General features: G+C 51.5%; 1 protein-coding gene across 1 annotated transcript in view; it reads left to right on the top strand.

Annotated features, from left to right (window-relative positions):
* The window catches only part of Jdp2 (Jun dimerization protein 2), a 36831-nt gene that overhangs the window by 4571 nt on the left and 6412 nt on the right, over nt 1-25848 (top strand). Inside the window, exons 2-3 of the mRNA XM_026401926.2 lie at nt 4150-4373; nt 25309-25413. Coding sequence (XP_026257711.1) covers nt 4173-4373; nt 25309-25413 — 306 coding nt within the window. The 5' untranslated portion in view covers nt 4150-4172. The remainder of the gene's footprint in view (nt 1-4149; nt 4374-25308; nt 25414-25848) is intronic.

Here is a 25848-nt window from a genome sequence, read left to right as displayed (position 1 = left end):
CCCTGTTTTATTCAAGCTGGATTTTAGGGAGCTGCATCCAATCAGCCAGAGTCTTAGGCTCAGCAACAGCCTAGGGTCCACTGTGACCTCCTGAACGCTTTCTTATTCATGGCTGGTTTGTCAGGACTCATGTTGGATTTGGGCATTCCCCAGCTTTCCTTCACTGGCTAGCTGCCAACTCATTCCTGGTCAGTGTCCCAAACTGCCAAAGTCTCTTTGGATTCGAGGCCTATATGTTGAGGCACGAGCCTCGTTTCTCAATTTGGGTGTTTTGCCAAGGTACAGAGCTCGCCTTCTATTCCTGCATCCCAGTCACTCAAGGAGTCAGGGCGGGTGTTTATCTGCCTTTCGAGCCTCCTGAGCTCCTGAGGGGAAAACTCTGGGTTCCTCTCCTCAAGTGTTTAGTGCGTAGTTCTCCTTTTCCCACTAAATTGTTTCCGTATGGAACCACCAGTCTGGGAGATGATTTCACCTCTTGTCATCTTTCCTGTGTCTCCCTTGAAGTGGGTAAGTTCCCCCTCACTGCTATTGGTTTCCTGCCCCCCACACCCCGCCTGTATCTGGATCCCTAAATCACATCAAATTGTTTGACTTTTCAAATCACCAAAGCCACCTTTCAGCTTCAGATCACAGCCAGCTCTGGGCAGTGAATGAGGATCCCATCAGCCCCTCCACCTCGTCCCCCTCTGCCAGAGACAGCTGGGTGACTTCTCGCTGTGGCGCAGGTCGGGGCTGTGGTGTCTCCTAGGAATGGCATGCGGTGAGGGCCTGTGGTTAGAGCTGAGGGCTGAGGGGCTTCCCTGCAGGGTTGGGAAAGACTGAGAGGTTTTGGCTTCAAAGGAAAGTGTGGTACCTGGTCCTCGGGGCCAGCCTGGTACGGGGGATGGGTTCACAAGAGCAGGAATGGCAAGAATTTATGGGGTCACTACTCCCAGGGGGTGCTACCCCTCTGGGGGGGGGTTCCCCCCGGTAGCAGAAAATTCATTATGTCTTGGGAGCCTTTGTGAGTGTCTCATTTATACCATCTGTACGAAAATAAACAGCAGCTCCAAACAGAGCCTGTCGCTCCTGGAACAGAGAGGGGTCTGGCTTCCATCTCGCAGGGGGGCCGAGGCGGGGAAACAGGGACGACTCTGCAGTGTTTCTCTCGGGGTCTACTGTGGGAGTGAATAACCTGGAGGTGAAATCGTGGCCTGATGATGAGCTTGGAAGCTTCCAGAACCATCCCCACCCCACTCTCTGGAGTGTGCTCTGCTATGAATCTGGTATCGTTCGTTTGCCGTTTCATTCATTCATTGATCCATTTGTTCCTTCAAATACTTCTTCCTCCCCCTTGCTGGGCCAGAAAGGAGGCCAGGCTCTGGGGTCACCCAAGCAACAACCAGTCCTGATGGCTGCCTGCCCCCCCCCCCCAAGTAATCCCTCTGCCTGGCAGGTGGTGGCATGGCTGGGCCCCAGCAAGGTCTTGTCACCTAGGGGCGGGTCCTGGCCCTGGCCCTTTTCCTAGCCAAGCTTCAAGGGTGGAGGGGTGGCTCTCTCACTGCCCTAAGCCCACCCCAGGGACAAGGGGGGATCAGAAAGCATTGAACATCCCTGAGTGGGAAGCCCCAGGGGCTGTTTCCCTCTGGGCTCCCACTCGGGCTGCTGTGGGGTTATTAAGGGAACTTCCCAAACCTGGATCTGGTAGCAGGTAGAGTAGAGGGTCCTCTGGGCAAGAGAATGACACCCCCCCCCCCATTCAGGGCTTCTGTGTGAAAGTCCATCCGTTGGAACGTGCTTCCTTCAGCTGAAGGCATCCCACAGCTCGAACCCCACGAGGGGAAAAAAAGGGCAGGGTCCCAAAGTCCAGGGACCTCAAGTCCAGCCTTGGTTCTGCCCTTCTCTGGCTGTGTGACCTTGGGCAAGTCATTCAACTTGAGCTTCAGCTTCCTCATGTGCAAAATGAGGATGTGGTTTAGATGAGCACAGGGCCTCCACCAGCTCTTGAGACTGCCACTCAGTGTGAATGAGTCTCAGGTCCTTTTCTGAGGTGACCCAGGGGACACTAGGTGCTGAGGAGGGACAGAAAGAATGTGGGGTGGAAAGGAAGGGCCAAGGGGCAGGTGTGTGACATAGAGATGGTGGAGCACAAGAAAGTGTCAGGGCACCAAATACCAGTGTGAGTGCAAGGCCAGAAACCGTGTGCAGAGGGTTGAGTGGCAGGCTGTGTGTGTGCAAGGATGCGGTGGCAGTCCCACTGTCCTGTCTTGTCTTTTCTCTTTGTAGTTCTGGGGATTGAGCCCAGGGACACTCTACCATTGAGCTCTATCCTCAGCTCTTTTTATTTTATTTTGAAACAGGATTTTTCTAAGGCTGGCCTTAACTTTGTGATTCTCCTGCCTCAGTCTCTCCAGCGGCTGGGATTGCAGGCATGCGCCACCACACCCGGGGCTCACGTGGACCTTTCTTTAAACAAAGTGATGTCCCTTGAAGTCTTTGTGGTTTGAAGTTGCAAATCACTCACATGCTTTTCCCTTCAGAGCGTAGAACCTATTAAAAAAAAAAGCCCCGGTGCCTTGGCTCATGCCTGTAATCCCAGTGGCTCAGGATTGGTGGGCAGCAAGGTGCTGAGCAACTCAGTGAGACCCTGTCTCTAAATAAAATATAAAATGGTGGAGTGCCCTTGAGTTCAATTCCTGGTACAAAGAGAGAGAGAGAGAGAGAGAGAGACAGACAGACAGACAGACAGACAGGACTTGGATGGGGACCAGATTTCTCCCTTGAGAATGACATGAGATGGGCAGTGTGGTTTGCACATAGCCAGGACAGTCTCCCTGATAATGCCCCTCTCTCAGGTTCTCCATCTGAGAACCTGAATGGGGGCAGATGGTGGTGGGTCACCCTTCAGGGCCACTTGTGTGTGAGTGAGACAGAACCCAACACAGCGTGACCCGGGGGGCACCATGGCTCCCCTGTCTTGCCAAATGCATCCTTCTCCATGAAAGACCAGAGGTGAGGATGGACAGACAGGCAGGAGATTTCTCCTGGGGATTTCAGTGACAGTGGAGGTTTTGATTTTATGGCCCCGTGCAGACAGGTGGGAAAAGAGTTCCTTTTCGGGACTGGATGCCCCTTACAAGGCTGCTCTGAAGTGTGGGCATCTGACCTCCACGTTGGCAGTGCCTGGCAGCTTGCGGCAGCTTTCAGGATCCGATGGATGGGTGGAGGCAGGGGTGGGAATGTGCTCAGGGGCTGGACCCTGGCTTTATTGGCAGATGAGCTGACTTCAATGCTACCTGTGCCTCCAAATGCCTCTCCCTTACCCCTGCGCTTCCCCAGTATAAAGAAGGAAGAATCAGGACCCTGGTTTGACCTGTCTCATCTATGTCCTTCCTTCATGCCTGCCGCTGTCTTCCCTCCTAAACCTCTTGAGTCCAGTGGGGGGTCTGGACGGTGTGTTGGTTTCAGGAATGGAGAGACCTTGAAGGGGCTTTCGGGTACTGGGTTCCCCTGGGAGAGCACATGCTGACCCACTCGGTGTCCTCTGCCTCGGATCTTCCCCACAGACATCAGACAGGCTCACCTCTAACTTGGATCTGCCTCATTTCAGATTCAGGGTGTCTTAATAAGTATGCAGAGGAGGCTGTGTGATGTGAGGGGAGGCACGATGCCAGGCCAAAAATAGCTCCCTCTTGAACAGGTGTGAAGGCGCTTGAGATTCCACCGTGAACATAGTCTCTTCCAAGGTGTCCCCTGCCATGTAAATCCCAGCCCCGCCCGTTGGCACCGTGTGCAAACCTGAGCAAGTTTTCTCTTGGAGTTTCGCCTTCTCCCTCCATACAAGGGGCTTGGCCCAGCCTACCAAGGCAGATGGAGAAATTGGGACCTGGCATGGAGCGCATGCCGAATAGATGTTACCGGTAATTGCGTTAAGCGTCGCCTTAAAAACCAAACAAGAGGGCAAACACTCCTGGCAGTGCCAGGCATGGTGACCTCAGTGTGGGTTAATTGACTGAGTTTTCCTTGATAATAGAAAGGACTGGTGGGCAGGAAGGTGCCTGAAGGGAAGGGATGGCGGAGAACACGGATGGGAGAAAGGACCGGTTCTGGCCAGGTGTGGGACTGCTGCTCAACCTGACTGCCCTGTCCTGCTTCTTCTGCCCACTCCAGGCCCGCCTGCCGCTCCTCCTGCTATGATGCCTGGGCAGATCCCCGACCCTTCTGTGACCGCAGGCTCTCTGCCAGGGCTCGGCCCCCTCACGGGACTCCCCAGCTCGGCTTTGACTGCGGAGGAGCTGAAGTACGCCGACATCCGCAACATCGGGGCCATGATCGCGCCCTTGCACTTCCTGGAGGTGAAACTGGGCAAGAGGCCCCAACCGGTAAAAAGTGAGGTGAGCAAGCCTCATTAACCCCCAGGTACAGCTCAAGCGCCACAGACTTGGCTTCGCGTCCTGGGTCTGGCCCCTATCGCGCAGGGGAACCTTGGCCTTGCTGTTTGGAGTGTGAGGACCGGTAGCATCTGTGCTGCCCCGGGCTTGTTAGATGGGGAATCCTGGCCTCACTGCAGACCTGCTGAGTCAGAGTCTGCATTTTAACAAGCTCCCCCTGGGATTCATGGACACATTAAAGTTTGAGAGGCACCGGGCTAGGACGGGAGGTTTAATCTGTCTCTGCTTCTTCCAGGGGCTAGAGAAGCCGTGATGATAATGATAATGAATAATATCTAGGCAATCTCTCTGGGGGGTTGGGACGACCAGCAGAGATGATGGAAATGTGCACATGTTTTAAAAGCTATACAAGGGGACAGTGATATTGAGCTGGCTTTAAAAGTTATCATTTGCAACATCATTGCCTCCACCCTTTTGGGCCCTAGGGCGCCAGCCTTCTTGAAAGAAGGCTGATGTGGTCTCCCTCTGCAAGCAGCTGCCAGAGCCTGGCATGGCCTCAGTCCTAAGCATCGTCTGCCTGAGGTGGAGTTTGCAAAGGACTCAGCCCCTCCCCCCAAGGTCTCCTGCACCTGCAGCTTTCACTAGCTTTACTTGCAGAAGAGCAGCTTATCCCTGGGGACTGGTGAGAAGCAGAAGTCCCCAACATGACTGAGTATCAGTGCAATGCATGCCCTGGCCACTTATTTATGGCTGGGGATTTGTCCAAAGGCCCGCGGCCTGGCAAGCACCCCAACAGCCCATTTCTTCAGAGGCCTGAAAGAGTAGTTACCATCGGGTCAGCCCAGTGGGGAGAGGTGGAGAGGGGCTGGGGGCAGGCTGTGGGGTGGAGCTGAGCCTCCCAGCAGAGCTCTGCCTGGAGGGAGAGTTCACAGGTGAGGGTGAGCCTGGAAGGAGGATCCAGGCTCCAGGGAGAGACTGGGCATAGGTCAGGCTGCATTAGTTTGCTGGTTAGGGTTCAACGGTCTTTCCTCATGAATACCTAAAAAATTGCAAGGAAGGGCTTTAGGGGGATTGGCCCCCTGGTGGCAGCCTGGCCCTTGAGGGCTGGATCTGGCTCTCAGAGGTGTTTTGTTTGGCCCGTGTTACATTTTCAAAGCGCCTTGAACCAACATTTCACTTAAAATTTCAATTAAAAAAAATAGGAAGATCTGGCCCCACATCGCCCTATGGGGCATGGCAATGGCTAAATGGCATGGAGAGCGAAGGCCACCTCATTTTTCCTCTCTCTAGTTGTCCCCCCCCCCCAACCCCACCCCACGACCTTGGTCTTGCTCACACGGTTGGCTTTGCGTTTGTTGCTACCGGCTGCTTTCCTTGACCTCCACTGCCTGGTCCACACTGTGGCCCTCTATGCTCCAGACACCTGGACTAGTCCATCCTGGGTGCCTACTAAGGACTGTGGCTTGCAGAGATTGCAGACGTGATGTCTCCTTCTGGAGGGACTTGGTCAGCCCTCAGGTCACTTCCTGGCTTCTTTGTGGTCTGTTTTCCTTAAGGAGGACCCTTTTCTTTCCGCCCTCTGCTAGTCCTGCTCAAGTCCTAACTTGAAAGCAGCTCTTTCTGGGTCATTCCTCATTATAATTGCTGTCGAGAGCCATAGCTGAGCATTGTCACTGGGGCTCTGCGGCCACCAGTGGGGTTGATGAGGCCTTGGGCAGGGGCTGAGTCTCCACCTCTCTCCTTCCCAAAGGCTCTGGAGGACCTTCCTTTTTTTGGAAAAGGTCTTTATTTGGGTTGGGTATTTTTACATTTCACAGCCACCCCCAAGCTGGTGGCATAGGCCCTGTACCTGATAGTGACGCGCTGTCCTCCCAGGCACCCACAGACGTGTACCTTCCAGGCTGTGAAAATAACAAGCCGTTTTTAGGGCATATTTGCATGTCCTCTCACTGGCTCCTTCGCTGTCAGACTGCAGCGCGGGGGCGAGGCGGCAGATGGAGCCCCGAGACTCCACCTCCCAGGGAATCCACCTCCAGGGCCTCCCAGGTCAGACCCCAGGGGTGGGGCAGCTCATTCTTGGAGCTGCTAAAACCCAAAGGGGATGGGAGAGAAATTTGCAGCTGATGAAGCTTCCTTCCAAAGATCGATTTTGCATGTGGCAAACGGCCCTTAGTGGATTTTCACATTGGCGTTTTAGACTAGTCAAAGTTTCTCCAATAATAAAGAGGTACTAGCTCACGTCAACTGATCATTTAGTACGTCCCAGGTCCTGTGCTAAGACTTAACAGGCAGGATCTCATTTATTCCTCACCCAATCCGGGTGACCAGGTTATCTCTGTATTAGAGAGAAGGAATTTGAGGTCTAGGGAGGAGGTTCCGTGTCACGCTGCTGGGCAGTGGCAGTGCTGGGGCGATGTTGCTGTCACCACAGCAGTATGTCCCTGTCCCTGAGCCAAGCACCAGGCATGTACTAAGCACTCCGTGAAGGACCTCATTCATCTCACACACTGACCCCGTGCTGTTGTAGTGTTCACATCACAGATGAGGCTGACAAGGCCAAGAGAGGCCCAAGGTCACTTGCCGGGAAGTGAACCCAGCAGTCTGACTTTAGACCCAAGCTTTAACCTTTTGCTATGGCCTCCTATGTCCCCTGAGTCCTTTCCAGGCTTCTAATCAGAGATCTCTCTGGCTGAGGAGGCCAGATGAACCTGGCCCCAGAACACTTGATCATTTTGATGGCAGGGCCGAGTTGGTACTGAGCCCTGCCGTTCTGAAGCCTTGTGGTCTCTCAGACCCCAAGGGAGCTCAGGCCAGGCCACGCGCAGGCAGTGGTGACACAGCAGGCTCTTGAGTTATCTGCCTCACAGAGGCCATCTCCTGGGCCACGTCCAAGTGCATGAAGGAGTTCAGGAAAAGAAAATTGGAAGAATTAAGTTAAGCAGCAGGTTTGTGAACTATACAGTGCTTTATGCTGATTATTTTCTGTGAAATATAATATTAAACTGTTTTGGATCACCTGCTTGCCTGTGGTCCATCTGCTAAGCATCTAGTGTGTGCCAGGCCTTGGAACCTGAACCAGGAGCAAAGGAGACAGAATCCCCCTCCTGGAGCTTGGTGTGGTAGGACGGGCAGCCCCCAAGGAGCAGATTACCCAGCAGGAGAGAAGACCAGGCAGTGGTCAGTCCTGCGAAGAAAAGTTCAATCCCCGTCAACAGAGGCAAGACACCTGCTCCGATGGTGGGTTGGCCAGGGACTCTGGGGACACTGCGTCCTTGACTCTGGGACTTTTGAAGCCGTTGCTCCTTTATGACCTCTCTCTTCTTTCTTTTCCAATATTTCTTTTCAAGACACCTTTGCTCTCTGGCTGTTTCTAGACCTTTCCTTCCGTCCCTGTTTGTTCTATAGCCCCTGAAAGCTGGACCTGGAGATCCAGGTCATCTGTTGCGGTGGGCTGCTATGGCCACCCTTGCACACTTAGCCACACTCTTGCACACTTAGCCACAGACTCACCTGGTGGACAGGCTCCCTCTCCCCAGGCCACTCTGCAGTGCCCTGGGGGAGGCTTAGGGTTTCAAAGGATGCTGGTCCAGATGACCTTTCAGGAAAGAAGTTGTCAAGTGTTATTCCAAGGTCTGTCATCAGCCTGCAGGTGAGTCTTTTGTGGTCCTCACAGCATCCAGTCCTTCTGTCCTTTCTTTCCTTCCTTCCTTCTATTTCTGAATGAGTTGCCATATTTGAAAGCTAGGAAGTGTGGACTTTCTGGTTTCTTTTTTAAAAAGCCAGGATATCTGGCCACTCGAGGCTGGTACCCTCACAGGCAGTGAGAAGCAGGAGCTGAGGAGCACCTGGCTGCAGAGCTACTAGGTCTTTACTTTGCCACAGACCCTACCACTCCCTGTTACTTTGCACCTGGCCCACTTCACACTGCCTGGGTTTGAGTCTTTTCTGGGTTTAGGTCCCGAGGGCGGGGACTATATCTTACATTCCATTTCATTTCTACCAGACTGTTCAGTCCCTCACAAGGATCGTGTATTAATACCTGCTTACTGGTCTGGGCATTATTAGCTGTGTCTCTGAAATTTTTCTCTTCCTCCATTGCTGTGTGTCCCAGTTCTTACCTTGTTCTTGTTCTGTGGTTTTTCCATTTCTGGATTTAAATGACTGTAGGTAGAAGAAAAAGGGGGAAAAAAGGAGGCAGGGGAGAACACAAATAAAATCAAATCAGCCGTTCCCAAACTTGGCTGATCATCCACACAGCTTGGATGATTTCCAGGTCCTACCTCAGGCCACTGGAATCAGAATCTCTGAGGGTAGAGTTTAGGGAATCTCGTTACTAGTAGGCGCAGAGATTACTTAGATCCTTTTGGAACATGACTCTAAGCCATTTATACCTCTCCTCCAGCCCTCCAATCCTTCTCAGTTGCCTTCTGTGGGTTTAACCTGGAGGAATCCACGTGTGCACACCATCCCAGACTGCCCTTTCCATTTCTCCTCATCTTTAGAGCAGAAGAGGAAATGTAGCTATCGGTGGATTTCACATTGGTGAATTCCCACCTTCTTGAGAGCCCTGTGGATCATTTCACACCTTTGTGTGAAAGGTGAATTGGAATCTGTGGGCCATGGGGGCCCTCAGAAAGCAGTTCACTCTCAGACACAGGTGATGTCCTCAGAGTATGTTCCTAAAAGTGACTTAAGATAGTCATCCATGTTTTTAGCCTGAGCATAAAATGTTGCCCCAAACCAGCTGGCGTGCGGGGTAAACATTGGCCAAAGCTTGCTTGTGTTTTTAGTGACTGGAAACGTAAAGGCAGCCCACTGGCATTTTTTAGCAAGCCTTGCATAATTGGTTTTTAATTTGTGGCTCTTTGGAATAGCATTGGCCTTCTTCCTCTGGCTCAGATGCTTTTTTTTTTTTTTTTTTGGCAGAGAGATCTAATCTGTCCTTTCTTTGAAATCCTGAGTTTCCACTTTAGTTCCTTCACTTGGTTGGCACGTTTTAGAAAGTGGTTAGCTTTTTTGTTTTAAAACAATTAGATTGGAAGGAGAATGAGTGATAGTGACTGAAAGCCCTGAGTGTCTTTGACATTGACCCCTGTGGCACTGAGTCTTGTTTGATTCCATACCCTGAGCATTCGCAGGGTTCTGGAGATGGTGCCTGCCACTGAATAAGAGGTGCACACGTAGGTAGGATTGTGACTGACTTTGCAGATATGTGGATTATTCGAGTTACTTTACATAACTGATTCAAAAAGTCAAGCAGAGGGACTTGACTTGGACTTTCATTTCCTGGAGGATCCCTTGCCCCGGAAGTGCCAGGCAGCCCAAGTGTTTGGGGGCACCCAGGTAGGGTGGGAGTTGGGCACCGCTCTGGCTTCCTAGTCCAAGGGGCTGATAGAGCCCTGGACTGGAGTTTAAGCTTCAGAGTTCAAAATGTGGTTCTGTTGCTCATCCCCGGGAGGACCTTGAACCAGGCAGCTGGTCCTTCTGAGCATGTCCTCATCTGTAGAGTGAGGAAGCTGAGACTCACAGAGCTTCTTCATGAGGTGAACTGGGGCACTGAGTGCAAAGATGACTTTAGCTATAGCACGAGTTACTTTACCTGTAAGTCACCTTTATTGGGACCCGAGTGCATTTGGAGTGAACCCCCTAATATGGCAGCACTGGCCTTCTGTGGGAGCCTGTATCCTGGGGTTCAGGCAGGCAGACCTTCCTGTTTCTGATTGTTCATGCAGTTTAACTGCAGCTGGAGTTCCAGTCGCCTTCACACGGGGTGAGTGGGAGGACTCTGCAGCCCTCTGTTTCCCCCTCAGCTGCTTCGGGTGACCCCTTATCTTGTTTCCTGTGGTGTCAAGGTCATTGCTGGATTCCTGTCAGCCACCGGTTTTTTTTAGCTGCCTTACGTAGTGACCTCTTTAGTCAATGCTGGTCATCTTTCTTTGGTGTCCCCAGATCCACTGGCACACGGACTCCGAGATAGGAAGTGGAGTTCTCTCCCAGGTGAGGCTCACCTGGATCAACAAAGTGGAGCCATTTGTCTTTCCCCAAAAGGCACAAAGCAACATGGCCTGTAAGTCCTAGAAGGACATTTAGACCCATTCAAGCTGGCTGCAGAGGTGCTGGGAATGGGGTCCCAGGCCTCCTCTGGGTTCAGCACCCCTCAAGGCTGTGCACGTCCTACCATGTGCTCTGCTCTGCTCTGTGACTTCAGGGTCGTCTGTACTCTGTGCAGTGCATGTACACGCTCAGGATGACAACCCCCCTTCCGCTTGCTTCCTCCCTGCTCCCCCACAACCCAGCCCCCACCAATAAAGACCTGGGCTCATTGTAAAATAACGCAGCAAAGTAAGATGCTGCATTGGAGTAGTTTGACTCTGGAGAAGCCACTAGACATTTGAGATTCAATTTTCTCCTTTGTAAAAATGGGGGAGTAAATTTAAAAATTAAAAAAAAAAAAACCACAAAAAAATCCAAAGCCACATGATGTAGGTATTTGATTTGGAGCATTTTTAGTTCTGGTGGAAAAATTTCCCCAGTCAGGAATAAAGAAGTAAATTGGATAGCTGGCTCTCAAATGTGAGATCAGAGAGTGAACACCAAATTATGTTTCACATTGGATCACTGTGTTCGTCAGCTTTTTATTGCTGTGACAAAATGCCTGAGAAAATAACTTAAAGGAGGAAAGACGTATTGGGGTTCATAGTTTCAGAGGTTTCAGTCCGTGGTCACTGGGCTTCATTGTTTCTGGGCCTGTGGTGAAGCAGAACGTCATGGTGGGGAGCATGTCGTGGAGCAGAGCTGTTCACCTCATGGTGGCCAGGAAGCAGAGAGAGGGAGAGAGAGAGAACACGGAGCCCAAGATGAGATATCCCCTTAGAAGACATATCCCCAGTGACCTACTTCCTTGAACTAGGCCCCACTTCCTGAAGTTTCCACCATCTTCCCGGATAATGCAGCCCATGAGCCTTTGGAGGACATTTCAGATCCCAACTATGACAACTATCAGATCTCAAAGAATCCAAGCACAGATTGGAAGCTAGCCGAGGGCTCCTGGTTATTCTAAGATCTTCAAGGCATCATAATGAGAAATGAAGTAAATAGTCAACCAGAGCTGAAAAGGGCGTTGGTCTAACTAGTGTGGATGAAGGTCTGGGGGTGGGGGGTTGAGCAGTGGACCAGGAATGGGATAACCTGGGTATAGACTTTAGATTGTAAATGAAATGCCAACCAAGACATGCTCAAGCACCGAAATTCAGGAACCTTTCTCTCACTGACTCGATGACTGGGGTTGGGTATATAAATCTGATATTTCACCAACATTGACTCATTTTCTACTTCAAGGAAAACAAGGCTGTTTTTGTTTTTGTTTTCCTGGAAGGATTTTTTTTTTTAATGTGGGGAGACAAACCTCTACTTCAAACTGTAAACAAAAAATCAACTCAAGATAGATCAAAGACCTAAATTTAAGAGCTAAAACTATAAAATTCGTAGAAGAAAACAGCTATAAATCTTTACGACCTTGGATTAAGCAATGGTTTCTTAGATATGACACCAAAAATCACAAACAACAACAACAACAAAATAGAGTAGACATCCTAAAAATTGAAAACTTTTGTGTTTCAAAGGACACAAAATGTGAAAAGACAATCACAGAGCCGGGCGCCGTGGCACACGCCTATAATTCCAGCAGCTCTGCAGGCTAAGGCAGGAGGATCGAGAGTTCAGAGCCAACCTCAGCCACAGGGAGACCCTGTTGAGCAACTCAGTGAGACTCTCTCTCTAAATAAAATACAAAATAGGGCTGGAGATGTGGCTCAGTGGTTGTGTGCCCCTAAGTTCAATCCCTGGTACTAAAAAAAAAAGAAAGAGAGAGAGAGAGAGAAACAATCACAGAATAAAAATTTAAGATTTTGCAAATCACATATCTGTTAAGGGGCTTGTATCCAAAAAATATAAAACAAAAACTTATGATCATTGAATAATAAAAAGACAACCCAGTTGTAAATGGGCAGAGGATCTTAATGTACATTTCTTCAAAGAAAATATTTAAGTGTTTACTGAGTGCATGAAAAACTATTTAACATGAATAGCCATCAAAGGCTAATGAGAACCCAATTAGGTATCACTTTATACCCACCAGGGTGATTATAATAAAAAAAAAGAGCGACACTAGCAGGCATTGGTGAGGAGGTGAAGAAGCTGAATAATAAGATTCTGGCGGAGATATAATGGTGCAGCCACTTTGGAGAACAGTCTGGCAGTTCTTCCAATGGCTAACCAGAGTTACCATATGATCTAGCAATTCTACTCTTATGTATATACCCAGTAGAAAGGAAAACATGTCCACATAAAAACTTGCCCATGAATGTTTGTAGAAGCATAATTCATAATATCCCCAAAGTGGAAATAACTCAAATGGCCATCAGTGGACTGATAAATAAAATCCTACATATCCACCCAATGAGGTATTATTTGGCCACAAAGAGGAATGAAATGCTAATACATGCTACAACAGGGATGAAACTCAAAAACATTTCCTGAGTAAAAGAAGCAAGTCAGAGAGGACCACTTATTGCATGATTGATATATATGGAATATCTAGAATAGACAAAGCCACAGAGACAGGAAATAGAACTTGGTCCCCTGGTCCCCTAGTGCTAGGGAGATGGGAAGAATGGGGAATGGCAGCTAAATGTCGTGGAGTTTTCTTTGGGGAGTGATGAAAATGTTCTAAAATTGATGATGGTGAGAGTTGGACATCTCTGTGAATACACTAAAAGCTGATGAAGTGTATATTTCCTTGGGCACATCTATGATGTGTGTGAAGTTTATCTCAATAAAACTGTTTTTAGCCAGAGGTGGTGGCACATGCCTGTAATCCCAGTGACTGGGGAGGCTGAGACAGGAGGATCTCTAGTTCAAAGCCAGCCTCAGCAACAGCAAGGTGCTAAGCAGCTCAGTGAGACTCTGTCTCTAAATAAAATACAAAATAGGGCTGGGGATGTGGCTCAGTGGTTGAGTGCCCCTGAGTTCAATCCCCAGTACCCACCCACCCCCCCAAAAAAAAACCCAAACTTTTTAAAATAGGAAAGGATAACATCCACCTCACAGGGATGTGGGAAGGATTAAAAGGGATAATGTAACACATCACCCCGTGTGTAGCCATGCTCCATAATTAGTAGTTAGTAGCCATGGCTAAAATCTCCTTTTTAGGGCCATTTTCTCTTCTTTCCTCTTTATTGCTAGTAGCCATCCAGAAACAAAGACTTGGATGGGATTTGGTACAGAACTGCAGTGGTGTCTAACTGGCTGCACCTCCGAATCCCCTGGAGAGCATTCTCGTTGGATTGGTCTGTGGGGTAGTAAGTGGTCCTAAGTTTTATCTATTGGTTGAAACCTCTGGTGTAGTAGGAGCCAGCCTAGGTCTTTGAAGGAGTGAACACTTTGACACTGTGTTCAGGACAGATGGCTTCCCGGAGCAATGAACTTGATGGTTTGCAAACTTCCTTTGCAGACATCATCTCTTCTGATGTGTTCCAACAATCCCGGGAGGCAGGTGTCATTACTACCAAGAGTTGTTATGGAAGGAAGCTCCTTGAGATTAAGCCGGGGCCTCATTTTTAAAGCATAATTTCACCTCTTCTATTTAAAAGAAAGCAAGACCCACATACATGCTTCTATCTGTTAGTTATCAAATCAAATGTCTTGGAGAGCATGGCCAAGGGGACATGTGCTGCCAGGCTGGTCGATTCTGCATAGACTTCAGAATGAAGCTCTTTCTGTTACTTGTCTTTAACTGATGGCTGCATGCTTTATTGCTTGATGGCTATTCATGTTAAACAGCTTTTCATGATGAGCATCCTGAGAGTGGACAGCAGCTGAGAAAGCATTATCTGTCTGTCTGTCTGACCGCCGACCTACCATTTTATAACCAACTACTGACCTGCCTGTCCAAGAAAAACAAGAGAGGAGTCATCTGTGTGCCGAGGCTGTCAGAAACCTGCAGTTGTCCCACATGAGCGCTCAGTTAAAAGTTTTGTATCAATCAAAACCCATCTTATTTTCCCATGTGACTATAATATGCTACAGTTGTAAGTCCTTAGATAAAATTCTGCTTTATCTAAATTTAGTATTTTGCAGTATCATGTGAACAAGATACTTCTGCTGGAACTGCTCTAAAATCCACTGGGTGATATATTGGTACTCCACAAAGCTGGTTCCCAGACCAGCAACACCAGCATCTGAGAGCTTGTTAGAAGTGCTGGATTCGAGGATCTTGCCTTCACCCACTGAAGCTGGTGCTGTGGAGGGTGGGGCCAAGACCTGTGATGCAACAAGCCCTCCAGGGGATTCAGATGCTTTCTGCAGGTTAGATGACCTGATGGTGCCTTCCAGCTCTGTCTAAGATCCTATCTGAGCATGGTTACAAGGATCTAAAACAACATTTTTCTTCAAACCTAACATGTTTCCTGGATGGATCTGTCTGCCGTGAATGTATGTAGTACCTGAATCTGGGTGAGGCAAGACTTGCTGTCTGAATCAGGGCTCCAGACCAGTTATTTCCAAGTCTAGGGATCCTAGGCATGGCATTGCCAGTGTCTGCGTCCTAAGGGATCTCCCAACTAATTAAGCTGCAGATTTTGTCAATAGCTGCATGCTTTATTGCTTTCAAAGGGAGAATTACATAAGCTATTCTAATGCCAAAGGATGTGGCTTCTAAACTGGAGTCTCAGCTGCGCTAGTCCAAGAACTGGGGAGGTGCTCCATACTCCTGGCAGCGGGGGGGTGGGGGGTATGGAAGGTGGCTCTGTGTCCCAGTGTGGCCAAGCCTTTCTTTACCCCTCTCTGAACTTTTATTGCATCTTAATCCTTCTGCATATCACTCACTGTAAAATCACCCTTCCATCTCTCAGGCCAGGCAGCCCTGGTTGGGAACTCATTTGGCCCTGTCACATCGGTGGGATTTTTATTAGCAGGCGTTCAGTACCCTTGATGTAGAGGTGGCTGTTCTGCTGGGCAATTTGTCTGTTATCTATGTCTCGTGCCTGAAAGAAATTGGCTGAAATCTGTGTTTTAGCTGCACACCCTGCATACAGATTACATGGAGCTGCCTTGGTGGAGAATAATTAAACCAAGGACCTTGTTTTTCACCTTCGTGATGAAAGACAAATGACTTCCAAGGCTTTAATAGGATGGCACTTGAAGTGGTCTTTGACTTTGGCCAACTCGGGGCTTTCAGAAGAGCCCTGTTCATAAATATTCAATGCCAGGATCGCATTTTCGTCTAATTGTGGAAGGCATCGTGGGGCAGGAGCTCTCCTCTCTGCTTTCTGGCCCCGTATGATCCAGGCACGTTACGGCGGCGCTTCCTGCTGTGGTTCAAGAATTGGTTTCAACTGATTGTCATTCTTTGAGAAGAAAATGGGTTTTTCCCAGGCAGGTGTATTCTGCTGCTTGCTATCTTTTGGGGGAGGGTGCGAGTCCTGTGGGGGCCACTATTTCTCTCCTTTTCTCATCTGTTAAAGCTATTGTCAGTTGGGCAAGAAGCTAGATTGATTGCCTAGTGGGAAATCAGACCCCACGAAACCGTAGAAAGGAAAAAGAAAGAAGGAAAGAAAAAAGCTAGAATAGACACATTTCCACAAACTCATCTTTCTCCAAATGGCTCTTTTCCAGCAGAGGAGTCCCCCCACAGTCTTTGTCTCTTTTCCTCTTCCACGGTGGGTTTTCTGCCCGTGCAAGGTGACTTTTCCTATCTCTCCTGGACTCTTTCTCATATTTGTAGTTAGTGTTTGCTCTTTCGTTAGCAGGACCGGCTGTATATGGGTGTCAGCCTTCCTAGCAGGCTTTCTCGGCCTTTGTTCCAAACACAATGCTCTCTTCTTAGCAGCGGAGACAGACTGTTCGTAGAAACCAGCACCAAGCCTGCAGCCTCTAGTTTAATAGGTTCCCTGAACTCTGAAGACAAAGTTTTTTGCCGTGGATAAGAGGGATTGGGAGGTCCAAGGTCAGAGAAGTGCTTCATCTTGCTGAAATGTGGGGAGACAAAGAAGTTGGGTGGGATGGATCCACCTGTGGGCACTGATGCCCAAAGAGAATGCAGGCTGTCAGGCTCCCAGTTCATCAAGAAGGTGTTCCTGCTTCCCCACCTGGGGGCCCGGCAGACTCACTCCCCTTCCTTGAATGGGAGCTCCTAGCCTGATGATGCAGGGGAGGTGGGGACTCTGGGTCTCCTCAGTTCTGGGACTTCCAGAGGGAGCTGACTTTAGAGCCCTGCCTCTCCCCACCCTTTTCTGAAGATGTTGAGACCGCTGAGCTGCCCCTTCCCCAGCCGTGGGAACTGAGTGAATGACTTTGGCAGGTGGAACCATTCATTACCTCTGCCAGCTCCTGTTCAGAGCCTTCACCCGGTGGTTGGCTGGGATGCTCTTGAGTGAGCACAGCTCCTGCGCCTGGGTTTGTTCGTAGATGAATGTGTTTGGTTCTGTCCTGGTGCAAATAAAGGTTTGGTTGGCATTGCAAGCCACGAGAGGAGATGGAATGGGGCTCCAGAGGTGGAGCTAGGGACTGAGAGAGCAGAAGGCCAAGGATGGGCCTGGAAAGCTTCACCTGGACCTGTGGAAAGAGGATCCCAGGCAAGAGACTGCTGAGGCATGGTCAGAGGACAGACAATCTGAGTGTCATAAACTCGGGGCAGAGAGAATCAGGAACAGGGATGATGTACAGTTAGCACAGGCAGGAGGCCCAAGAGGATGGACGGATCCGTGTCCTGTGTGCTTGTCCTGAGGCCCTTGTCCCTGCAGTCAAGTGTGAGCCTTGGATGCTAGATGCTTGCCACTTCTTAAAAGGGGATAGGGAGCCAGGCATGGCGGTACATACCTGTAATCCCAGTGACTTGGGAGGCTGAGGTAGGAGGATTGCAAGTTCAAAACCAGCCTCAGCAACTTAGCGAGGAGCTAAACAACTCAGTGAGACCTGTCTCAAAATAAAAAATAAAAAATGGCTGGGGATGTGGCTCAGTGGTTAAGCACCCCTGGGTTCTACCCTTGGTACCAAAAAGGGGGTTGGGGATGTCCTTCCCACAGCCCAGTCCTTCTCCAGCCATCAGGCCAACATGCCCAGATAAGTCAGAGTTGGAGGAGACTTTGGGAAGGTCTTAGCCACAAGGAAGGCTGCCTGACAGGCGGAGTGGGGTCCATCTCTGTCTTTCTGCCTTGGCGACCTCTGGTTGATGCTTCCTTGCTGAGTGGCAGTTCTCCCACTTGTAAGTCGAGGCCTCGCAGACCCACCTTGCCTAGGTGTTTGGGGACTAGTGAGAAGTGGAAGCAATTGTGTTTATTAAAGATGAGCCTCAGGTCTGGAGAGGTGAGCTGATGGTCTGAGGTCCCAGAGCAAGACATGGCCGTGACGAGGACCAGGCGGGGTCTGTGTGTGCCAGCGATCATAAATTAGCCGCCCGTGTGCTGGTGCAGCCCACTGAAGTGTTTTGTTTGGCTCATGTAATATTCCTTTCAAAATGGAATTCGTTGCCAACATTAAATATTGGGAGACTTTTAGGCATAGTGCCATCTAACCCTCCTCCTTCACTAATGGCTAGTCCCTTGCTTGGCTCCTGGAGGTGGTATGGGTTGGAAGTAGCCGCGGGGGAGTCAGGGGTAACCCCAGTCTTGAGTGATCATTTGTCTTAATTTTTTTTCTGAAAGCCCTGCCCACTCTTCCCTGGAACAGCTGAGGTCCAGACTTTAGCCATCTAGGCGGGAAGGCCTGGGCAGAGGAGAGTGGAAACTCAGTGGCCTACTGTTTCCAACAGATAGGCCCCAGGGGAGGTGCTGGGGAAGAGGGCCCTCCCAACCTTTGCGGCAGCAGAGGGTCAGCAAGGGTATTGGACGATGGCCCCTGGGGTTTCCTCATTCCTCCCTACTGGCCTGGCCTGGCCATGAGCCCACCCCTGGACTGCCCTACTTTGTTGATGGGGGTGGGGGAGGGAGGGACCAAGCCCCTGGCTCAGCGAAGCCTGTTTATATGGGGGAATGTCTGGTATGTTTGGCATTTGGGTGTTTACTTCCCAGGGTGCTCCTGGGTCCCTGGTGTTGAAATGTGGCTTCTGCTTGTGGGGGTGGGGGGTGCTCTCCTGGGCCTGGCTGGCAGCTCTAGCCCAGGGCTAGTTTGGAGGTTGCAGGGTTGGTCCACCCTGCTCCTCCCTCTCCCCAGGTCTCCTTTCTGTGTCACCTGCTGTCAGGAGGGTGGCTGAGTGTGCTGCTGTGCCCAGTCTCCCAGCCTCACCTGGGATGCAGCAGGGAAGCTGCCTTCTGTAGACCCCTTCCTGTGTTTTAGGCTCTGGGCAGGAACTAGGCCTCACGACAGCCCTGGGCAGCGGGCTCAGTGCCTTCCTTTTACAACTGAAGAGTGGAGGCTCAGGGAGACCCAGTGACTTTCCAGGAGCCCACAGCCAGTCTGTAGCAGAGTTTCTGGAGAACTCAGTCCTTGAAGACCCCCAAAGCCGATTCTCTCAACCCTGATGCCCTGGGCCTCAGGCAAGCCTGGTCTCTCAGCCTGGTCTGTCCCCCTGGCCTGTGTTCCCAGTTTGAGATGAGACACTTCATCCCTCTGCCGCTCCACTTCGTGCTGGTCTGGGTCTCTCTCTCCTCCTGGCCACAGGCATTATTGCTCTTTTCCCTTATTGCCTTGTCCCTGTGAGAGTGTTTCCGGCCGTCGTGTCGTGTCGTGGGTTGAATGTGTCACTTCTCTTTTCTCATTCCGTCTCTCGGTGGTGCATCTCGCAAGATCTCATTTTGAAAATGCCTGTGACATGTCAGAATTCAAATTCACATCTGGGCTGCTGTTGCCACCCACCGCGGCAAAGCTGCGTGGCCTGCAGAAGGGAGCTGAGAAGCATGACCCCGGGTGATGGTGGGGGTGAGGCCCCTCCTTGGAGCCTCACGTGGAGCGTGCGTGTTCCACATTCATGTTAATTGTGCAATAAACTTTTTTTTTTTTAAATTTAAGAAGACCCAATAAGGAAAAAGCAAAAATGATCATTGCCATTAGAGTTGGAAGCTTCTGCTGCACCCAGACCACCTGCTTTTTGAAAGGAAGGAGCGCTCAGGCCCTGGGGCCAAAGACCTGGATTCAAACCCTGTGCTTGTTCCTGGCCATCTCAGCAGCCTTGACGTCCCCAGTTCCCTCACCTGTAAATTGGGTGGGATAATAGAACTGTCCTTGTTTGCACTGATGTGAAGGTACCATGCTCAGCATTAGTGGCTGGGAGAGGATACCGGAGTGTTGTGGGTTTTGTTTTGTTTTGGTGGCTCTGGGGATCGAACCCAGAGGTGTCCTACTACTGAACTCCAGCCCCAGTCTTTTTAAAAAATTTTTATTTTGAGACAGGGTCTCACTCCATTGCCCAGGCTGCCCTTAGACTTGTGATCCACCTCCCAAGTCGCTGGGATTACGGGTGTGTGCCACCTGGCCTGGCCTATAGGAGAGATATTTATGTAAATAGATGAAGTGATGTTCTTGGGGGAAACTGAGAAGTGGCAGGCAGATGCAGGTGTGGAAAAAGTAAATGCGATGAGTGGAAAACACCTGGGCGGAAAAAATGGGGAGATGATGGTGCGGTTACTTCAGATTGGAGGGGTCAGCGAGGTCTTCAACTAGAAGACTGAGCAGAGAGGACAGCAAGTGCAGGGCCCACGGACAGGAAAGAACTGGGCATTTTGAGGAAGAGGCCCTGCTGGTTGAGGGGTAGAGAAGAGCCACGTGAGGGAGGGTCAGAGAGGCCGGTGGGGCTGGGTCTCCTCAGCTCTATGGGCCTGGGAGTAGCCTAGGGTCTGTTCCATCTGTGATGGAAACTGCTGGAGGGTTTTAAGCAGAGGAGCCATGTACATTTTAGCAACGGAGAGCCCCTAGGCCCATGGCCCTGGTGTAGGGAACAGATGGAGGGCTTGGCCTAGGGTGGAGGCAGCAGGGCTGGAGAGGTGTGGGTGTGTGGCTTAGAGAGGCCACCTGCCCGTGAACTATGGGAGGAAAGGGATTAAGAATGCCTCCAGGTTTGCATTTGGTTGAGTGACCAGGTCGAGGGTGGCAATGTTTACTGAAATGAAGAATACGTTTGTGGAGAGAAACTCCAGCAGCACTTACCGGCCTCCTAAGCCAACCTCTAGGCACACACAAGTCACCCGGGAATTGTCGGACACACAAGACTCCAATTCAGCAGGTCTGGGTGGAGAGCGGATTGTCTAACAGGCACTTCTGTGGGCTGGGACATGGCTGTCTGCAGACCACACTTGGAGTCGTGAAGCACCAGGCCTGAGCTGGCAAGAATTCAGTCAGAGCCAGCTGCGGGGATGGCCCTGATCCCTTGTCTGCCAGTCCTGACTGGGACCAGCACTGTGGGTGAGCTCGGATGGGTCACCTAGATATTCTCCCTTGCCTGACAGCTCCGTTCCTGTTCTACCCTGCCCTGTGCCCCTGGTGGCCTATGCAATAGACCACATTACCCAGCATCCCTTGCACTCTGGTTTGGGTCGGGCTTGGCCACTGGGAGGTAGCAGCAGGAGAGTCAGAGGTTTTCATTTCTCCCGTTCCTCCCTGCTGGATACCCACCATTTGCTTTTTATGACTGCTGTTTAAAGGGGCCTTTCTTCATCCAGGTTCTGCCGCTGTCCAAACAGTTGGTTCTAGAAACATTGCTCTCGTGTAGGTTTTTTCCCCTAATTACTGGGGACCATATTCTACTCTCCATTATCATCTGGCATCCCCTGTCTTTCCGAGAGTAGAACCCTGGTGTCCCAGACGTCTTTCTGGAAGTGCCAGAAACCTTCTCAGCTCACTCCAGGACTGTCAGGCACAATGGCACACACCCATAATCCCTGCTACTCGGGAGGTTGAGGTAGGAGAATTGCAAGTTCAAGACCAACCTTGACACCTTAGTGAGACTCTATCTCAAAATGAAATAAAAAGAGCTGGTGATGTAGCATGGCGCAGTGGTAAAGCACCCCTGGGTTCAATCCCCAGTACACACACACACACCACCACCACCAACAACAACGACAACAACAACAAACCCTCCCTTTCGCTCCAGGCCACAGGAGGAAGTCACAGGATAAATTCAGGGGTGCACATTATGAACCCCAGGGACAGGGTGCATGTTCAGGCCTCACAAGGAGTGGGATAGAAAGGACCAAGATAGTTTCTTTCTGTGTGTCTTTGCCTGTCCGCTGCTTGTCCCTCTGTCCACACCACCAACTCTGTTCTGTCTGTGGTTCTGCTGCTCCGCTGCTCTCACTCATCTTTGTCTCTGCCGGGAGCTCTCACAGGGCCAGGCCAGGGTGAGCAAGTGAGGGGCCCGCGCACGACCATGAAGGAGACGCTAACTCTCAGGTGCTGACCCTGCACCTTCATGAGCCGCAGAGTGGAGGGGCCCCCCAGTGCATGCAGGGTGCCCCGTGCTCGCTCACCCTGGCCCAGGCCCTGGTCTGCTTTTTCATCTCTGACTCTGACAGCTCAGCTTCTCCCTGGTCTCTGCTTCTTGGTACCTCAGCAGCCTGATCCTTCTGCTTATGACCACATGGCTAAAGTTGGTGGCCCTACGTGTCTCCCTACCCAGCGCTTGGTACCTTAGTGAATATACTGAATACATCCCAGTGGCCAGGGACTGGGACTTCCCTGCCTTTCATCAGGGGCTTGAGGACAGACTCTTTGAGGAGGGAGAGGGGCTGATAGAAACAAGGGCCCACTTGGCCATGGGTCCCCAAGTCTCTTCCTCTGGTGTAAGATGTGACTCAGGGCACCCCTCACTGCCAGCACACAGTCTGCTTGGCCCTTGGGCCCTCCTGGGAATGTGGGAAAAACAGCCAGAACTAAGTTTGCAGACAGGGAAAGACATGCTCCTCTCCTCCAGCCCCCTCCTCACCCACCAGGGCTCTCCCAGCTGGGTCTGTAGAGAGCATCATCCCCTCCAATCGGGGTTCTGCTTTTAGATGTCCAAGCTGAGTGTGGTACAAACAGTGCTCTCGCCCACTCTGGCCAAATGCTCTAGAGAATTCGGGAAGGCTCAGGAAGGAGGAGGCAGAAGCCTTCATTCTGGAGATGCAAGAGCCTGAAAGAGGACTTGGGGGGTGGGGAGGGAAGTGGTCCCATTTGGGGGCACAGATGGTGCGGGCACCTGTGAGAGGATCCTGGGGAGCTGTGGGGCCCTGCAGATCCTACTTTATTTTGGGGGCTTCGACAACCTTTTTCTACATCTCCTCTGGGCAGTTTTTAAACAGCAGCAGGAGGATTTAGGGAAGACACTGCACCAGTTTAATGGGGAAGGTGTGGCAAGGGGACTTTGGGGCCATGTCTTGCCTTATTAAGAGAGGCCAGCCCAGGTGAGGAATGGGTGCAGGAAAGGCCTGGGGGTGAGCATGGGAGCTGGGGAAGGAGGAAGAGGGCTGCCCTGCCAAGGCCCAGGCCCTCTGTCCTCTGGAGAGAGGCTATGGAACTGGGGCCTTCAGGCCCACGTGTACACTCCAGGTTCTAGGCCTGCTTGGGGTTCGTGCAGACCTGCCACAGCCATCAGTGCCCTGTGCCCCTGAATCTGGACTCTGCTTCTGGGGAAGCTGGGACCCAATGCTCAAGCTTTACTTGCCTTCTACAGAGACGAGGCCCTCCCTGCAGGGAAGGGTTCCCTGAGCACTGAGGGAAAAGATTATGCAGATGCAACATGGTGCTAAGTTGCTTCATAGTGAAAGAATCCAAGCCGGTGGCATCGTCCTCTGGAATCCTTATTCCATTCATTCCTCCGAGTGACATCTGTGGAGCTCCTTCCAAGTGCCATGTTCAGATCCCTGTGTCTAGACCTGCAGGGAAGACAGGTGCCACGTAAATCAAGGGCGGTGGTGAGGTGCAACAGGCACAGGAAAGAGCAGCTGATTCTATGTGGGGAGTCACAGGAGCCTTTGCAGAGAAGGTGACATTTACTCTTAAAGGCTGAGCAGGGGTTTACCAGGTGGGAAAGAAAGATCCTCTTAGTGGGGGTCAGGAAGGCCTGGCTGACTTAGAGAGGGTGAGACTTGGAGTAGAGGGTGATGGTAGAGGGGGGATGGATGTGACTGCAGAGGGTGGGTGGAGCAACTCTGCCAATCTGGGGGTCGAGCTGGCCCAGTTACTCTGTTAAACTTCTCTCAGCGCGGGGCCTTTCTGCATTTGCTCCTGACTCTGCAGAATTAGGTCCTGTGCAGGGGTGGGGTTGGAGTCAGGCCTTGGGGCACAGGGGGCGTGTCCCCCAAGGGAAGGCTGGAGGCCCAGCAGTGCCCAGCCTGCACACATCACCTTGGCAGTTTGTGGGCAAACCCTCTTGGCCGAGGGAGGGGAGATTGCACTGCCAGCCACTTCCTCCAGTTCCTTCCCTGTGCCTGTCGTCACGGTTACCCTAGGGGTGAGGCTGAGGTTGGGCGGAATCAATTTCGGCCAGGTTTCTATTTTCCCAGATGCAGGTCAGCCAGAGGAGCTGTCACTTCTGGTTCTGTTTCAAAGGAAGCCAAGGGGTTGGGAGTGCTTGGGTGTGGTGGTGTTGATGAGAAGCCTCCTGGGGGTGAGAGTGGGTCAGGAGAAGCCCAGAGGTGGTGGGGAAGGAAGAAGAGGCTGCCCTGCCAGGGCTCAGGCCCTCTGTCCTGAGCTCCTAGAGCATGCTGGGAGTGCATGAAGAGAGGCTGCTTATTTTCCTGGCCTATAGCCCTTTGGGCTGAGACCTTGCTGCAGGCCTTGTGCTGCCAGAGTCACCCCCGCTCCACCCACTGCCCTGCTTGAGAAGTGAGAGAGTTGGCAAGCCCGGGGCAGTCCAACAGCTTCTCTAGTGGCCTCTGACTCTGAGCTGGCCCCAGCCCAGCAGGACCTATGAGTCCTCCAGATTTTCCTAATAGGTAATGGGCAGCAGGAGTTACCATACCAAAGTGCCCTGGACGGACCAGGGCTGTGCACTCCAGGATTCAAGAGCAGGAGAATTGAAGCTCATGAAATCTGAGTTTAAAATCCTGGCTCTGTCATTTCCCTGTTGTATGATCTAGACAAACGGAGCCATTGAACCTCAGTGTCACTGTCTATAAGATGGGACAATAATAGCAGCTTCCTTATAAGACTCTCGATTATAAGAATTAAATGATGCACTGAAAGTATTTAGCAAAGCAGGCAATCGATGGCAGCTCTCGTTATTATCACTAATGAAGCTAACAACTGCCGCTTAGGCTCAGAGGCGGAGCTGGTGGGCGGTGGGTTTCTGTCTCCCCATCTAATGGGCTCATGCGTGGTGAGTTCCAACATGTCTTGGGAGAGAAGCGAGTTGGAGACACAGGAGGCCCCTAGCTGGGCCCTGGAATCCCCTAGCTTCCTCAATGGCATCCCGAGGAAGAAGAAGCAAAGGTGAAGGGTTTCCCTGGAGCCAATGGGAGATGGATAGGGAAATGGATCTGAGAATTTGGAAAGACCAGGAGGGAGGAACATCGACATGGAAGGGCGTGAGGATTTAAAATGTCAACAAAGGGTGGGAGGAGGGGGTTAAAGAATCTGGGAGGTGAGAGGGGTGCGGGTGGGATGGGAAAGCAGTGTCCGTGCCCAAGACACTTTCAGAGGAAGTGCCTGAGAACTGCTGGCCCGGAAAATCATGCCCGCAGGCCTTGGGCCGGGCGAGGAGAACAGGCCAGCCGCCTGCCAGGTGCAGCCTTGTCAAAGTGGCTTCCCCGGGTCCTGGCCCCCTACCTCTGGCAGGCTCAGGTAGCCAACCCAGGGCTTGTGGGAGGGCAACTGCTCCCCGGGATACCCACTGGTCTGGAGAGGACCCTCTCAGCAGCCAGCGGGCTGAACACCAGTGAGCGCTCGGCTGGGAAGGGGGAATTGTCCCTCTGTCTGTCCGTGGGTCCCAGCTGGTCTCAGTGCCTAATCAGTGGTTCTGTTGCCCTCACAGCTAGATGAGGAAGAGGAGCGACGGAAAAGGCGTCGGGAGAAGAACAAAGTCGCAGCAGCCCGATGCCGAAACAAGAAGAAGGAACGCACAGAGTTCCTGCAGCGGGTGAGCCGGGGCTGGCCGGCGGGCGGGGAGGCCTGTCCTGGTGTTCTCTCTGCACAGGAGACATCATCTGATGGTGTGGAATCAATGGCCACACCCACTGCCCTTTCTGCCACCTGTATGATACCCTCTCCCCAAATCCAGAAAACCGAGGCAGCCTGCAGCAGCTTCTGCCCAGCCTGTCACCGGGAAGCCCTGGTCACCCACCAGTCCCACTGAAGAAGTGCCCCCACTCCCCACCCCAGGCTTGGCCGCTGTCTCTGGGGATCCAAGGCAGCCCTAGGCTGCTGAGCCTTTTCCTTGTGGCTCTACCTGCCCTTTCTCTTGGAATGTGCCAAATTTGTTCTGCCTCCCCCCTGAGTCCTAGCTCTTCGACCTTCCCTGCATCCTGTAATGACAGATGTTTCTTCTAATGAAGAAGCAACCAGAAAGTTGATT

This window comes from Urocitellus parryii, chromosome 6 (assembly GCF_045843805.1).
Source record: "Urocitellus parryii isolate mUroPar1 chromosome 6, mUroPar1.hap1, whole genome shotgun sequence".
NCBI classification, from domain to species: Eukaryota; Metazoa; Chordata; class Mammalia; order Rodentia; family Sciuridae; genus Urocitellus; species Urocitellus parryii.
Note: the sequence above shows the minus strand (reverse complement) of the source record. Positions and strands in the feature narration are given on the sequence as shown.